Here is a 13,281-nt window from a genome sequence, read left to right as displayed (position 1 = left end):
GTAAAACTGACACACGGGAACATTCCAAAATGGTTGTAACCAGGGCTCCGGTTACTGGTCCACGGGGGAAAAAGGCTCGTAGGAATTCCCAGCCCACAACCTTTAATTCCTAAAGTCAGTCCCAAATGACGGAGGAAGCAACAAACACTGCGCTATTCCGCCTTGGCACGGTGAGGGTTAACTCCTTTGGCACGCAGATCTCCAGACTGCGCCTGCTCGAGTCGGGACCAGCGAATTTTCCCCAGACCCTGACGTTTCATATAGCCCCTCCTAATCCGGAACAGGACCCACATTCCCCCGGCCCTTCCCTGACAAACGTGACTCTACCCCAATAAGGATAGAGGGCTGAGTCCTTCGGAACCAATAGCAAGAGTCCGAGGAGCAGTGGAGGCGGACTCAATGAGGAAATGAGAAGACTGGCCCAAGATGGAGGCAACCGCGGCCGCTGCAGCGTGACAGGTGAGGGCGGGCCGGGCAAGGTTAGATTCCTGGAGAGACTGCCAGAAACCGGCAGGGAGATGGGACGGAATACTCAGTTCCAGCACGACTGCTATTAGGTCCCGTCGCCCCCTGTGTGGCACAGGAAAGTGCTTTGACCTGGGGCGAGACCATCGTCGACAGCGGTGTGTGTTTGGGGGGGAGGGGTGGTGGTGGACAGGAATTGGGGTGCTAGGTTGCGGGTTTTGCTCGCTGTTTGTGGCAGTGCGCCTGCGCGAAGCTAGAGGGCCCTCGGTAGGCGGGGCCAGGCCGAATGGGGTCTGGGTTCTGCTGTGTACTGCTGGGTTGTGCTATCCTTGTTCTCTCTGGACCTCCTTCAGGTATCTCCTTAATAACACTAGGCCGCAGCGTGGGGACTTGGCTCATTCCCCACTTTCCTCTTTTTGAGTTCATGTCGAATCCACGAGGCGAATGTTGGACAATTCCCCCACTCAGTCCTCACTAATCCTTCCCAGTCTCCTCATCCCCAGTAATATATCTGTGTTCCCTTCAGTGTCTGGACCTTATGTACACACCCCTTTTTGACAACCACTTATCACTTCAGCAGTGGTGATGCACCATTATTTTCCATTTACCCATCTCATATTACCTGTCATGACATCCTTCGGCTTAGGGATGCCCACAGTGCCTTGGAGAATACCAGCACAGTTCCCCTTGTCCCCAAACCGAAGACAGTTCTGAATACCCTTTGTTCATTCCCCATCACTCTGAGACTCCTCTCTCCTAGTAGTGTCTTATAGCGCCCCTCCTCTCCACCCCCTTTCTTCACTCTAAAGCCTCCACAGCCTGTTCTTGTCTATCATTGCCAAGCACTGACTTGTGTGGTGTGTCTAGATTGCCCTGCAGGTCAGGGTATGCTGCCTCCCATTGTGTGTTAACCCTCCCTTACCTCCTGTGGTAAATCTGAGCCCTTGGCGAAGTCAAAATTAGATAACAGGGTATGAAACAGGGGCCCAAAGTCTGAATTTTTATCTGTGCCACTTGGCTTACAGACTAGCTTTATTGTTTCTCTGAGTCCCTCCTCTGTCTTCTAGGAACCTCATGGCACCAGCCTGGTCTCACCTCAGCCCATCTTGACAAAGTCTTAGGCTCCATGGAGCCTCCACGGGGCCTCCCTGCCAATGGGGCTGAACCGTCCCGGACAGTGGGCACTGTCAAAGTATACTTACCCAACAAGCAACGCACGGTGGTGAGTCAGATGGAGCAAAAATGGCAGGGGTAGAGATGTAGCCACTTGTAAGTCTTGGATCAGAAGGGTGATTAGGGCTGGGCGGAGACTTTTGCAGGGATATGGGGGAGTTGACTGGGACCTTCTTTGGGCACGACTCACACAGCTGCACACATACACATAAACAGGTAACTGTCCGGGATGGCATGAGTGTCTACGACTCTCTAGACAAGGCCCTGAAGGTGAGAGGTCTCAATCAGGATTGCTGTGTGGTTTACCGGCTCATCAAGGGGTAAGTGTGGCATTTCCACCTCTGTGGGTGCCCAGCCTCTCATACCTTCTGCAGAATCCCAGGGCTCCCTAGCTCTACCAGGAAGTCTTAATCTTTTCTTTGTTCGGTGAATATATGAGCCCATCTAACTTTTATTTCATTTCTTCAGTGGCTTGTCAGGTCTACACCTCTCCCTTTGCTCTCAAGTTCTCCCCCCACCTTCAAGTCATCCTCACCTGGAGATTCATCCAATTTCTTTTCACTTTTTATCAGTTTGCCTCTTCTCTCCTTTCTCCATTTCTCTGTCTTCTTAGTTGATTCTTGATGACCTATTGAGCCTTAGTTCAGGGTTTCCTTAATTTTTTTTCATGTCACATATTGCTGCTTAGGTATTTTTCAGTGCCTCAGATTTCTTTGTTTATTCACTGTCTCATTAGCTCCTCACCTTTGTGGTTAAGATCATGGACTTATTCTTCAACACACAATACCAGGTGGCCTTGGGCAAACCACTTTATCCTTTATCCCCTTGAGCCTTGGTTTCCCCAAATGTAAAATGGTAACAAGGCTAGTTCTTCATTGTACTCCATGGCTGGACTTTTGGGGGTTTCTTTCATTCCCAGGGCTCATATTTACCCTCCCATTCACGCCCTTCCATGGCTCCTATAGGAGAAAGACAGTCACTGCCTGGGACACAGCCATTGCCCCTTTGGATGGTGAAGAGCTCATTGTGGAGGTTCTCGAAGATGTCCCACTGACCATGCATAATTTTGTGAGTATGGGATGCGGAGTGGAGTCCTCATGGGAATGGAGGAAGATTCCTTGGCCAAACCTCAATCTTCCCTACTCTGTGCAAGCAGGTACGGAAGACCTTCTTCAGCCTGGCATTCTGTGACTTCTGCCTTAAGTTTCTGTTCCATGGTTTCCGCTGCCAAACCTGTGGCTACAAGTTCCACCAGCATTGTTCCTCCAAGGTGCCCACAGTCTGTGTCGACATGAGCACCAACCGCCAACAGTGAGCTTGGCCTTGGGTGGTGGGGGGATGAGGCAGGCAGAAACACGGCCCTCAGAGTTTTATAAAAAAAGCTAACTCATGTCTCCTTGTTTTACACCCTTAATACCCTCAAGGTTCTACAACAGTGTCCATGATTTGTCTGGAGGCTCCAGACACCACGAGGCTCCCCTGAATCTCCCCTTGAATGAGCCACTAAGTCCTCAGGGTCCCAGGTAGGGATGCCTTAGCCAGAAAAACGAAGAGAAAAAGAGCTGGGGGCCACTATGGACCTCAAACAGTTCTTTATTCTTTTATTTACTTGGCAAACATTTATTGAGAGAAGGGCATAGAGCTTTAGGAATTTGGGCAAGCCATTTACTCTCTTCAGGCTTCAGTTTTGTCATTGGTAAAGAGGGGACAGTGGTACTCTTTACCATTTAACGTTCTAGTGATGATTTAATTATGTCCAATGCTTAGAACAAAATATGGTATAGTATAAGAAAATCTTACTAGTTTCATACATATATGTATATATATAGTTGGATATAAGTACGTAAATGGTTTATATCTATTGTTATATATCTTATTACTTTCGATATGCCAAACACAGTAACAACAAAGTCTCCAATGGAGACGTTACTGGGCCTGCTCGAGCAAATCGATGATCAACGGGGGGGCCTTTACTTACTTACTTACTTGTTAATTCCTATAGTATCACCATGCTGACTTTCCATTTTGAGATACTTTGTGATGAATTTCTTTTTTCCCTTCTTTATATTAAGTATTATACTGTAGCACTGTATCACCGTCCTCCCATTGTTCATCAATTTACTTGAGCGAGCCCAGTAACATCTCCATTGTGAGAACTTGTTGTTACTGTGTTTGGCATATCAAATACGTCACAGGTAGCTTGCCAGGCTTTGCTGTACGGGCGAGATACTTTTGGTACCTTGTTGGGCTCTCCAAGAGGGAAGGAGAAATTGAACCTGGCTCGGCCGGTCCAGTGGCTTGCAAGGCAAACGCCCTACCTCTGTGCTATCGCTCCAGTCCAAGTATTATACTATAATGCTTTTATACGAAAGCATGTTATTGGGACTGGAGGGATAGTACAGCAGGTAGGGCACTTGCCTTGCATGTGGCAAAACCGGATATGATCCCCACCAACCCATATAGACCCCGAACACATTCTAGGCGTAATCCCTGAGAACAGAGCCAGAAGTAAGCAGTAAGCAAAGTCATAAAAAACATAAAAGAAAGGGACGTATGTTATTGGTCCAGAGAGATAGTATAGTGTTTAAGACATTTGTCCTTGCATGTGGCTGACCCCAGTTCAACCCAGAGCACTGGATGCAGTCCCCTGCCAGAGCCAGGAATAGCACCTGAGCACTGCCAGGTTTGGCTAAAGAAAATCTATATGAGCGGGATAGACACAGAAAGATTGCATTCATCTGGGGAACATAAAGCAACAAAACGGGAGACTAACATCCAGGAATGGCTGAGATTAGTACCAGGAATTTTGCTCCATGAATGGAAGGCCAGCCACATGTGCTAGGTGAAAAGGAAGCTCAGATAGAGAAGAGAGCACCAAATAAAGAGTGTTGTGAAGACCCTCCCAGGGTGGGAGAGACATGCTAAAAGTAGTCTATAGACCAAACATGATTGCCACTCAATGCCTCTCTGGCAAAACACAGTACCCAAAAGAAGAGAGAGAGAACAAGGGGGAATGCCCTGCCACAGCGGCAGGGTGGGACGGGGGGGGGGGGGATGGGGGGGAGGGATGCTAGGACCCTTGGTGAGGGAGGATGGGCACTGGTGGAGGGATGGGTACTTGATCATTGTATAACTGAAACCCAAGCACAAAAATTTATAAGTCTATAAATGTACCTCATGGTGTTTCACTAATAAAAAAAAATGATTAAAATAAATAAATAAATACTTTCCTCAAATATAGAAAAAAAATAAATATAAAAAAAATAAAAGTGATTGTAAAAAAAAATACAAAATATATTAGTTAGGTCCTGCTTCGGGGATCAAGGTGGAATAATTCGAAATATGGTGGTAGGAAGGTGTAATGGCGGTGGGACTGGTGTTGGAATATTGAATGTAATCAATTATTGTGAACAACCTAATAAAAATAAAATTAAATTAAAAAAAAATAAAGAAAATCTATATGCAGGTAGGTCATTTTCCTTGCATGCGACCAACCCAGGTTCGATTCCCAGCATCCCATATGGTCCCCAAGCACCGCCGGGAGTGATTCCTGAGTGCAGAGCCAGGAGTAACGCCTGAGCATCGCCGGGTGTGACCCAAAAAGCAAAAAAAAAAAAGAAAATCTATATATTATTGCTTTAGTATATCATAATTTTATATATGCTTTATATGCCTAGATCATACATTTTATAGTTTAGTACATTTATGTTTTATGTTTATATAATTTTTATATATGAAAATATTTATACAATTTTCATAAACCATTGAGTATCATACATTTAAGTAAAATATAAAAGAGTAGACCATTATGTCTTTTTAACTTTGGGATGTGTGGATTAATTACCTGTGAATTTCATCTTGGGACATATTTTTGTATCATTTTAATATATGTGCTATATATTAACATGTGTTTGTATAACGTACCATTATTCCTATATTTTTAAACTTGCTATTTTAACATAGATAATACATTGTCTATCATATATGTGAGCATACACTATTGTATTTTATTCTTTCAGACTGTCTCTGTAACTTACATCGCTTCTTTAGGTCTTTGCTCAAATGTTACCTCCTCTCTCTTGATGTCACTAGTGACACTTTCTGTCTCATTTTGCTTTATTGTTTAACTGCCCTTCTCCACCTTTGAACATATTATTTTATGTTTTTTATTTTCCCTGCTGGACCGTCAGTGTCCTGAGGGTCCAAACTTGTGTTTTATTGCCTACAGTTCTGTTTCTACTTCCTGAATTAAGCATACAGCATTCAGTGAATGATTTTTTTTTTTGCTTTTGGGGTCACATCCAGCGATGCACAGGGGTTACTCCTGGCTCTGCACTCAGGAATTACCCCTGGCGGTGCTCAGGGGACCATATGGGATGCTGGGAATTGAACCTGGGTCGGCTGCGTGCAGGGCAAACGCCCTACCCGCTGTGCTATTGCTCCAGCCCCTGAATGATTCTTAAAGAAAGTAATAATAGCAGATATTTACTTTGCTCAGGGTAAACCCAGTTTTAATGGGGTGTGTGGACAGCTCTGCTGGTTCTCTGTTTCACTGGATGATGATTCTGAGACCTTTCCCCTGCCAGCTCCTGCACTCAGAACTGCAGCCCTGAGCACTTCCCCTTCCCTGCTCCAGCCAATGCTCCCCTCCAGCGCATCCGGTCCACATCCACCCCCAATGTCCATATGGTCAGCACCACAGCCCCCATGGACTCTAGCCTCCTCCAGGTTAGTATTAGAGAAGCACTGGGCAGAGAGAAGGGTGGTTCCTGTTGGCCCCCAGATTCTCTTTCTGACTCTTGTCACTCTTTTTTCCAGTTCACTGCCCAGAATTTCAGCACTGATGGTGAGCCCTGCTGCTTGCACCCTGAGCCCCCAACCTTGCCCCCACTTGTTCCCACTCACATTTTCTCCACAACTGCAGCTGTTGGTGGTAAAGGTGGTGGTGATGGAGCCCCGCGTGTGAGCCCCAACCTAGCCAATGTGTCCTCGGGGAGGAAGTCTCCACATTCCAAGTCCCCATCAGAACAGCGGGAGCGGAAATCCTTGGCTGATGAGAAAAAGAAAGTGGTAAGCCCCAGGGAGGGATCCTTGGGGTGGGGGCACCACAGGTTGACTGATGAGGATGTGGGCCAGCCCCTAAGATGCCCGCTCATATGGCCCACAGAAGAATCTGGGGTACCGGGACTCGGGCTATTACTGGGAGGTGCCACCCAGTGAGGTGCAGCTGCTGAAGAGGATCGGGACAGGCTCGTTTGGCACTGTGTTTCGCGGGCGGTGGCATGGTGATGTGGCCGTGAAGGTTCTCAAGGTCGCCCAACCCACAGCCGAGCAGGCTCAGGCCTTCAAGAACGAGATGCAGGTGCTCAGGTGAGTGCATGTGTATGGCTGGGGGCAAGGTGGCAAGAAAGGGCTGGCTGCTCCCTGCACATCTGCTACACTTGCCTTGTGTTAGAACCATCATTCCAAGTTGTCTCTCTGTCCTTTTCTCTGGGAACTGACTGTATTCAGAGGACCTAATATTGATATTAGTCGCTCTGCCTTCCCCAGAAACATAGATCTTCTCAGTGTCCCACTGGGAACCATGGATGGCCATGGAATAGCCTTAACATTACTGCATGATGGAGCTAGAGCAATAGTACAGTGGGTAGGGCATTGCTTTGCATGCGACTGACCCGTATTCAATCCCCTGCATCCTAAATGGTCCCCCAAGCACTACCAAGAATAATTCCTGAGAGTAGAGCCAGAAGCAACCCCTGAGTATCGCTGGGTGTGACCCAAAAAAGAAAAAAACCATTGTATGCACTGATGGGCTGGAGTGATAGCACAGCGGTAAGGCGTTTGCCTTGCACGCAGCCAGCCTGGCCGAGCTGGGTTCGGTTCTTCTGCCCTTCTCAGAGAGCCCGGCAAGCTACCAAGAGTATCTCGCCCACATGGTAGAGCCTGGCAAGCTACCCATGACGTATTCAATATGCCAAACACACTACCTTTACCTTTACACTAACAACAAATCTCAAAAAATTGGAGACGTTACTGGGCCCACTCAAGCAAATCAATGAACAACGGGAGGACAGTGACAGTGACAGTATGCACTGACATGAATAGTATAAGGTTAACTATCTCAAGGAATGCATATGTCCTTCCTTCCCTTCTGCTTGTGCTACATCATTTATATTCTGTTTATTGTGTTACTAATTTATAAGGCCATTATTTAATGAATATTATTGACGATAATCATAATCACAATGCAATCATTGTTCAAATGAGTGTTTGCAGTTGTCCTTCCTACGATATCATTAATGCTGTATTAATTCAGTTCTGCTGAGAAACCATGGTGTTTCCTATTTGCCACTAGAACTACCAGCACTCCCAGAACACTGTGAGGGTTTGCCATCCTGACAAATGAACACAATCACGCTACACAGTTGATTTTTATCATAATTCATTGTACTATTTTAATATTTATCCTCATAGTGGGTACCACTTTATTCTGTGTTCCTTTCTGTGAGATAGTAGTTACTTGAACATGCTATTTTATTCTTTTTTTTACCTTTTGTTTTCTGGACCATCTGTGCTCAGGGCTTATTTTTGGTTCTGCAAACAGTGCTCAGGGAACCATAATTCGGTGCCAGGGATTGAGCCTGGGTCAACTGCATACAAGAAAAGCACCTTACCTATACTAAATCTCCGTCTCCGCGAGCAGGTGGTTTTCATTCTGTTAATATTTTATCCATAATCTGATCACAATGAAGAATGCTTCCTTGCTCTGTTGTCTGCTCTCACATGAGCAATATTGTGGATTAGTGTTGATATTATATGCCTTTATTTTGCCATTGTATCTATTGTTCATACTTCATAAGAATGAAGGTTTTCTTGTAAATTGGGGAGGAAGGCTCTATTCCTACATGTTAGAATTTCATGAGGTTGGGACTAGAGTGATAGTACAGTAGGTAAGGTGCTTGTCTTATATGCGGCCAACCTGGGTTGGATCCCTATCACACCCATACAGTCCTCTGAATGGAGGACTCTGAGGAGTGATCCCTGAGAGCAGAGCCAGGAATAAGCCCTGATCACCACTGGGTGTGACCAAAACAAAGTATCTCAAATTTCATGAGGTAGATCCAGGTTTCAAATAGTGGTGACAAGGATGGTGAAAATTTCAGAGTACTTACTGGTGATCAGCACTTGTTTTAAGTGCCTTCTAGATTATGTACTCAGTCCTCATAACCTAAAGGTAGCTATTATGACTGTCACAGATTTTGTGAGGGGCTTTTTAGGAGAAGGGGTATACCCAGCAGTGCTTAGAAAGTTCTCCTGGCTTTTTGCTCTGGCACCACTATTGGTGGTGCTTGGGGAAACCTGTGCAGTGCCAGAGATTGAACTCAGGTCAGCCACATGCTAGGCAATTTGCTTAGCTGCTGTACCATCTCTCAGGCCCCAGTTGGTAGTTTTATAGTTGATGAATATAAATGATAATATGCATGGAGCAACGTAAGTAGCTTCCTGGGGTTGCCCAGTGGGGAACCCTTGATTGGAACACAGGCTCTAACTTGAGTCCAAACCCCAAGTCTTTTTTTACCTCTTAGCCTTTCATAGTGATTAAAAGGATATTATTATATGTCACTAATACTTTTACCTGGCATTCATCGGTGTTATGGTAATATAGCCATGAAGAATTTCTGGCATTCTACTTTTCTTGTGCAAAAAATGGTCATAAGTAGGCCCAGGTTATGGTCCAGATCATACAAGGTGGGTATTGACGATTAAGCACAACTGGTGGCTCTAGTCCCTCCCTTCTTGTGCTGGGAGACTTGGATGATGAAGTTAGAACAGAACACCCAACCCCCACACACACAGACTCTCACTTCTGCTCTCACAGACTCTCACAGAAGATGAGAGTCAGAGGCTATTTGAGCTCCTTCACCCTGGTGGATATCTGTCTGGGAAATATATTACACAGAGTCCTTGAATCTCACCACACAGTCTGGCCCTGAGACTTCTGAATGACAAGGTAGACTTGATAGCAGTGAACAGTGCCCACCATTTCTGAGAAGTCAGATGTTGCTAGTTTCCTTCACTCCCTGTCCTGACACTGCCCTTCCCTGCCTGCAGGAAAACTCGACATGTCAACATCTTGCTGTTCATGGGCTTCATGACCCGACCGGGATTTGCCATCATCACACAGTGGTGTGAAGGCTCCAGCCTCTACCACCACCTGCATGTGGCCGACACACGCTTCGACATGGTCCAGCTCATTGATGTAGCCCGGCAGACTGCCCAGGGCATGGAGTGAGCCTTCTGGCTGAGGGGCTGGGGAGTGGGCTGGGGACCATCGGGTGGGGGATAAGGTAATCCTCAGCCAACTGGCCATCTGCTTCTACCCCACACAGCTACCTCCATGCCAAGAACATCATCCACCGAGATCTCAAGTCTAACAGTATCTACCTGTCCTTTTGAAGGACTGCAGTGGGGTGGAGTCAGGCAAAGGGATCAGAGGGAAGGCTCTCGTGAAGGCCTTTGTGGAGACAGGAATGGGTACTTGTGGTTGACATGCCCATTGACAGGTGACAGAACTATAATGGCTGATGAGGAAGTTCAGTTTGGGGGGGGGGGGGTTGGGGTCAGAATTGTGGCTGATTTCCATGCTGTTCTTGAGGACTCTGGTCAGGGTCTGAGGTGAGGTAGTTGGGCATGATGGGAAGTTCCTGATCAGGGTCACAGGAATGAAGTGTTTGGGTGCCAGGAAGTGTCCTAGTCAGGAGTGATCTTGGGACCAGATGGGGGTGGTTAGTGTAATATGTGGGGGACTTCTGGCAGGGTCAGAGACAGGCCTGTGTGAAGGTGAGAGTCAGAGGCTGTTTGAGCTCCTTCACCCTGGTGGATATCTTCCTACACGAGGGGCTCACCGTGAAGATTGGTGATTTCGGCCTGGCCACAGTGAAGACACGCTGGAGTGGGGCCCAACCATTGGAGCAGCCTTCAGGCTCTGTGCTATGGATGGTGAGTTGTTGGGCCAGTCTGGTTGGGAGCATAGAGGAGCACGGGTTGCTGGGCTGGGACAAAAAGTTGCTGAGTAGGGATAGGGATGCTGGTGCCCAGTGTGTCTGGACTGCTCATGTTTCACTTCATGTAGGTGACTGAGCTCTGCCCAGAGTGGCTATTGGGATCTGGGGTAAATGATATCTACCAGCCATGTGCTGACCTTCATGGCCCCTCTGCCTGGTTTGACCTATTAAAGGCGGCAGAGGTGATTCGAATGCAGGACCCGAACCCGTACAGCTTCCAGTCAGATGTCTATGCCTACGGGGTTGTGCTGTACGAGCTGATGACCGGTTCACTGCCTTATAGCCACATCGGTAGCCGTGACCAGGTGAGCCCTATGTGCTACCCACAGTCTTCCTTCTGCCTTCAATCCCCAGATCTCCCCCTTGGGCAAAACCAAGAATGCCACACTCATCTAGAAACAAACTTTTCTGGACCACAAGTTCCCATAACCCTCTGGGCCTACCTACTTTCCTCATATCCATAGTTCTCTGGGTCCACAATGGCCAGATTATCCTAAATCCCCATATACCCAGAGTTTCCTTAAGTCCCAAGAAACACTCTCTGAACCCCTACATATTTACAGTCCTCTACACTGGATACCCTGAGTCCCCCAAGTGCCCAGAGCCCAGAAACCTATTTAACACAGAATGTGGAGCGATAGCACAGCGGTAGGGCGTTTGCCTTACAAGCGGCCAACATGGCTGACCCGAGGTCAATTCCTCTGCCCCTCTCGGAGAGCCTGGCAAGCTACCGAGAGTATCTCGCCCACACGGCAGAGCCTGGTAAGCTCCCCATGACGTATTTGATATGCCAAACACAGTAACAACAAGTCTCATGATGGAGACGTTACTGGGCCTGCTCGAGCAAATCGATGAACAACGGGAGGGCTGTGTGACCATGACCGTGAATTCCATTATGCTTTTGGAATCCAAATAACCCCAGTTATTCAGCCCTCCAGCAATCTAGTGGGCTTTAGGACCCTGGTACCTACAGTACTCTACCCGCAGTCTCCCCACAGTTTTCTAGGTTCTAGGCCTGGAGTCTACCAGAGCCTTAGACACCCTCATCAGAAATTCTCCAAGGGTGCCAAAGGGATAGTACAGTAGGTGCTTGCCTTGCATACGGGTGACCTGAATTTGATCAACAGCACCCTGTATGGTCTCCCAAGTACCACCAGGGGTGATCCCTGAGTGCAAAGTCAGGTATAAGCACTGAGCACTGCCAGGTGTGCTCCAAAAATAAAAAGAAATCTTCAAAGCTCTGGATGTCAGCAGCACTCGGGCCCTGAATACTTAATAGCCCTGCAGACTACTTGCATCCATAGTTCTTGGACTGCAGATTCTCACAAAAATTACAGGCTTTTAGAATATATTAGGTCCCTCTAGACCTAGAATTGTTTTCCCTATACTCGCCACTTTCCAGGCTCCCAAGCTCCCTAGAAACCCCGGACCTATGATCTAGGCTCCAGATTTTAAATCCTGAATTTCCACCAAGTTTAAATCTCTCCATTGTATAAATAATAATCCAAGGCCTTAGAGAAATTGTGTCCAGATACCCACAATCCACTGGGCCCTGATACACATAATTATCCCAATTACTTCAAAAGGAGCTTCCCAAGACCTTCAAAACAAAATTCCTGGAGTCTCCTAATACACATCAGTCACCCCCTTCCTGTACCCCCCTTCTCCAGATTATCTTTATGGTTGGCCGTGGCTATCTGTCCCCGGACCTCAGCAAAATCTCCAGCAACTGCCCCAAAGCCATGCGGCGCCTGCTGTCTGACTGCCTCAAGTTCAAGAGGGAGGAGCGGCCTCTCTTCCCCCAGGTGGGCTGGGTAGTAGGGCTGGACCCCCCATCCCGGGGAAGGAGGCCTCTGAGATAGAGGAAGACATAGAGGTGTGAATGAGACTTGTGTGTTCAAAGCCCAGAGGTGTACACTGTGTGAATGTGATTCACTATGAGGCTGGGGTCTGGGGTTTCTGGGGTTCCCTTTGGGCCCTTGGATACCTTCCCTCACCCGCCCCTGCCCCCAGATCCTGGCCACGATTGAGCTGCTGCAGCGGTCACTCCCCAAGATTGAGCGGAGTGCCTCCGAACCCTCCTTGCACCGCACCCAGGCTGATGAGTTGCCTGCCTGCTTACTCAGCGCAGCCCGCCTAGTGCCTTAGGCTCTGCCCAAGCCACCAGGGAGCCAGTCTCAGCCTGCCATGCCAAGGAGTCCTGCCCACTGACCAATCAGTGCTCCCTCTCTGCTCAACACTGCCTCAGGAGTCCCTCATCCCTACCCTGGGAGATGAGCGAGTCCCCAGTTTCTTTTCCAGTTGCTCTGGAATTAGGCTCCCCAAAGACTCAGAGCCCTGCTGCCTCCATAATTTGGTTTCCTCTTGACTTTGGAGATACTTTAAATTTGAGAGATCCTCCATCATCTCCAATGGCTGGGATTTGTGACTGGGATTCCACTCAATCTCTCTGGACTTTGTACCTGAAGTGCCTTCCACTGGATTTGGGGTCCCCAGCACCCGTGTGGATGGGGGGGCGGCTTCTGTGTCTTCCCAAAGACCCTCCCCCCTTTCTTCACCAAGAAGCACAGAATTCTGC

General features: G+C 47.7%; 1 protein-coding gene across 1 annotated transcript; it reads left to right on the top strand.

Moving 5' to 3' along the window:
• The first annotated feature begins 362 nt into the window (after positions 1 to 362).
• ARAF (A-Raf proto-oncogene, serine/threonine kinase) lies at positions 363 to 13,280 on the top strand. Its single transcript, XM_056128679.1, has 16 exons — positions 363 to 459; positions 1,533 to 1,687; positions 1,855 to 1,958; positions 2,604 to 2,706; positions 2,795 to 2,949; positions 3,063 to 3,161; positions 6,225 to 6,366; positions 6,457 to 6,484; positions 6,563 to 6,708; positions 6,806 to 7,008; positions 9,751 to 9,927; positions 10,029 to 10,075; positions 10,520 to 10,638; positions 10,877 to 11,008; positions 12,374 to 12,508; positions 12,717 to 13,280. The coding sequence occupies exons 1-16, from the start codon at positions 408 to 410 to the stop codon at positions 12,849 to 12,851; spliced, it is 1,932 nt and encodes a 643-aa protein (XP_055984654.1). The 5' UTR covers positions 363 to 407; the 3' UTR covers positions 12,852 to 13,280.
• The last annotated feature ends 1 nt before the right edge of the window (position 13,281 follows it).

The sequence above is a fragment of the Sorex fumeus genome, unplaced genomic scaffold (genome assembly GCF_029834395.1).
Source record: "Sorex fumeus unplaced genomic scaffold, SorFum_2.1 ptg000065l, whole genome shotgun sequence".
NCBI lineage: Eukaryota > Metazoa > Chordata > Mammalia > Eulipotyphla > Soricidae > Sorex > Sorex fumeus.
The sequence above is the reverse complement of the archived record's forward strand: the minus strand, read 5'-3'. Positions and strand labels throughout refer to the sequence as shown.